This window comes from Chlamydotis macqueenii, chromosome 12 (assembly GCF_036417535.1).
Source record: "Chlamydotis macqueenii isolate bChlMac1 chromosome 12, bChlMac1.mat, whole genome shotgun sequence".
In the NCBI taxonomy this organism is placed as follows: domain Eukaryota; kingdom Metazoa; phylum Chordata; class Aves; order Otidiformes; family Otididae; genus Chlamydotis; species Chlamydotis macqueenii.
Genome location: NC_141567.1, coordinates 20,207,004 through 20,210,178, shown reverse-complemented (window position 1 = coordinate 20,210,178; position 3,175 = coordinate 20,207,004). Strand labels below are relative to the sequence as shown.

Here is a 3,175-nt window from a genome sequence, read left to right as displayed (position 1 = left end):
GTGGGATTGCATTCTAGAGGAATTTTCCTTGTGTTGCACATTGGACAGGGGAAAGATAAGATATCTTCTTTTAAACAGACATACAAGATATATAACCACCTGCAGCGCTGACAAAACCAAACGCAGTCACGCCACGGGGAGAGAGAGGGAGGAGACTTCCTTTTATTCACCTATTATTCACCTGCGGTTACGGAGATCGCCCCGCCACGATTTCACCACTCCGCAGGAAGCAGGCAGCCAGCCTACACCTCGCACCGCACCGCACCGGCCCCGGCTCCCTCAGTGAAGCCCACCGAAGGGGCAAGGCCCCATCACCGAGGCGAGGCGGCGGCGGGCGGCGGAGGGGGGCTCGCGCACCGCCTCGCCCCCGAGCGGCGGGAAGGGCGGGCCGGCCGCACGTGGCGGAGCGGCGCGCGAGGCAGCCGACTGTTCCCGCCGCTGCTGCCGCCGCCGCCGCCGGGGTATGCGGCTGTGCGAGCAGAAGCCCCTGCAGGCGCGGCGCCGCTGCGCGGTGCTGCTGGGCTCCCTGCTGCTGGCCGCCGCTCTGGCGCTGCGCAGCGCCAGCCGGCCCTGCCCCGACGGCCTGCCGCACGCCGCCGCTGCCGCCCACCCGCTCTGCCGCCGGCGGCTCTACCAGGCGCTGGAGCTCACCCCCGGCAGGAGGATCAACTGCTCGGGAATCGTCCGCGGGGATGAGAAAGCCATCCAGCAGGCTCGGCTCAGCAACCTGGAGGTTGCGAACAAAAGAGTTTCCCTGACACCCGGCGAGTACCTGAACATGACGAAGGACTGCAGCAACTTCAAGGAGACCCGGCGGTTCATTGAGTTCCCGCTGAGCCAGGAGGAGGCAGAGTTCCCCATCGCCTACTCCATGGTCATCCACAACAAAATCGAGATGTTCGAGCGGCTCCTGCGGTCCCTCTACGCTCCCCAGAACATCTACTGCGTCCACATTGACAGAAAGTCCCCAGCCGCTTTCCAGGAGGCTGTGCGGGCCATCACAGCCTGCTTCCCCAATGTCTTTGTGGCTAGCCGCCTGGAAAAGGTGGTCTACGCCTCCTGGTCCCGGCTGCAGGCTGACCTCAACTGCATGCAGGACCTGCTGCAGAGCCCCGTGCCGTGGCGCTACGTCCTCAACACCTGTGGCACCGATTTTCCCATCAAGACCAACGCTGAGATCGTCCGTGCCCTGAAGGTGCTGCAGGGGCAGAACAGCATGGAGTCAGAGAAACCCTCGGCCCTCAAGCGGGAGCGCTGGCAGTACCACCACGAAGTGGGAGATTCCATCTCTCGGACAGCCACGGAGAAAAAGCCGCCACCCCACAGCTCTCCCATGTTCACGGGCAACGCGTACATTGTGGTCACGCGGGCCTTCGTGCAGCACGTCTTTGAGGACCCCACGGTGCAGCAGTTCCTCGAGTGGGCCAAGGACACCTACAGCCCTGATGAGCATGTCTGGGCCACCCTCAACCGTATGCCCGGTGTGCCAGGCGCCATGCCCCAGAATGACAAGTTCCAGCTCTCAGACATGAACGCCCTGCCCCGCCTGGTCAAATGGCAGTACCTGGAGGGTGACACCAGCAAGGGCGCGCCCTACCCGCCCTGCACGGGCCAGCACCAGCGCTCCGTCTGCATCTATGGGGCGGGCGACCTGCCCTGGATGCTCCAGCAGCACCACCTCTTGGCCAATAAGTTCGACCCCGCGGTGGACGACGCCGCCATTCAGTGTCTGGAGGCGCACCTGCGCCACGGGGCCCTCTACGGCCGGGGACTCTGAGGGGGAGCCGCTGAGACCCTCGCCAGCACCTGCCTCCTGCCCTAGGCGAGTCCAGCCGGCGGCGCCTCGGGGACAGCGGGAGGGGCTGGAGACCCGCCCGGTGAGGTGAGCCGGCCGCCGCCGCATGACCCGCGCTGGCGGAGGGATCTTCCCGCCCGGCGGGAGGGTGGGAGCGGCGGCCCCCCCGAGGAGAAGCGGCCGGGCGCGCGAGGCACCTAACGGCGGGAAGGGCTGCGCGTGGGCCCCCCGAGGAGAAGCGGCCGCGCGCGCGAGGCACCTAACGGCGGGAAGGGCTGCGCGTGGGCCCCCCGAGGAGAAGCGGCCGGGCGCGCGAGGCACCTAACGGCGGGAAGGGCTGCGCGTGGGCCCCCCGAGGAGAAGCGGCCGCGCGCGCGAGGCACCTAACGGCGGGAAGGGCACCGGGACGGGGGTGGGGGGAGAGCGGTGGCCGCCTCGGCGGGCTTTGGCGGAGGGAAGGGCCGGTGTCGAAGGGCGGGAGGGCTCAGCCACCCCCAGTCTCCTTCCCTCCGCTGCGCCCCGACCCGCCGGGCTTCCCCTCGGAGACACCGTGCGGGGCGCGGTTTCCCGCCCGCCGCCCCGGGCAACTTTCTGACGGAAGAAATGGGAGTAGTGTAATTTTCCATTCTCCTTCTCGCAAAAGTGACGCCGCGGCTTCTTGTGGTAGACAGGCAGGGCCAGCTCGCGGACCACGGTGACTCCACGTCCTGCTGCAAGCGGAGCAGAAACTGTAATTCATCTGCTTTTCTACAAAGCACCTGGCAGGCTGCCCACCCCTGGCACCTGCCGCACTGCTCAGCTTAACATCTGGCTGCTGCTTTTGCGGCCTTTACAGTTTAATTTCCGTCAATAGCCATTAGCCATTAAAAAAAAACCCAAACCCTTCAATAAAATCAAATACACTAAAACATATGGCTTTCTGGTATTCTGTGTCCTGTAGTCCTCCGAGGAGAGCTGGTTGTGCTCCTAGGCAAAGCCATTAAACGAGTTAACCTCTCTGCACCCCATTTCTCCATCTGTAATACAGGGAGTGGGATGTTTATGTAGTTAATGGAGGGCAAACCTAAATTTTTCTAACATCTTCCTGTCTCTTTTTCTCCTCCTGGAAAAGAGATTTTTATGAGTTCTCTTGGTAATATAGTTGCCATATCCAGTAGTGTATCTGGCCTTTTAGATGAACAAAACACTCATCCCACATGCTCCTGTTTTCTGAAGTTTCTAGAAGCTGAAAGAAGGATTTGTGAACTTCTGTATTTCACCCACATGTATTTTCCCACCTTCTCAATACTAAAGCCAGCCACTTTCCATGGATCTGACGGCTTTTCACTATTTACAAAGCTGAGGGATTAATTCAGTTGTCCTTGTACTACCAAAAAAATA

The 3,175-nt window shown here is 62.0% G+C and overlaps 1 protein-coding gene across 1 annotated transcript; it reads left to right on the top strand.

Annotated features, from left to right (window-relative positions):
* The first annotated feature begins 463 nt into the window (after positions 1–463).
* On the top strand, positions 464–1,777 carry GCNT3 (glucosaminyl (N-acetyl) transferase 3, mucin type). The gene has a single exon (XM_086757390.1). It carries the CDS (start codon positions 464–466, stop codon positions 1,775–1,777), a length of 1,314 nt encoding a protein of 437 aa, XP_086613516.1.
* Positions 1,778–3,175: the final 1,398 nt, after the last annotated feature.

Bases quoted from the DNA above. Each gene is read 5' to 3' on its own strand.
- GCNT3 (XM_086757390.1), top strand. From the start codon at position 464: ATGCGGCTGTGCGAGCAGAAGCCCCTGCAGGCGCGGCGCCGCTGCGCG.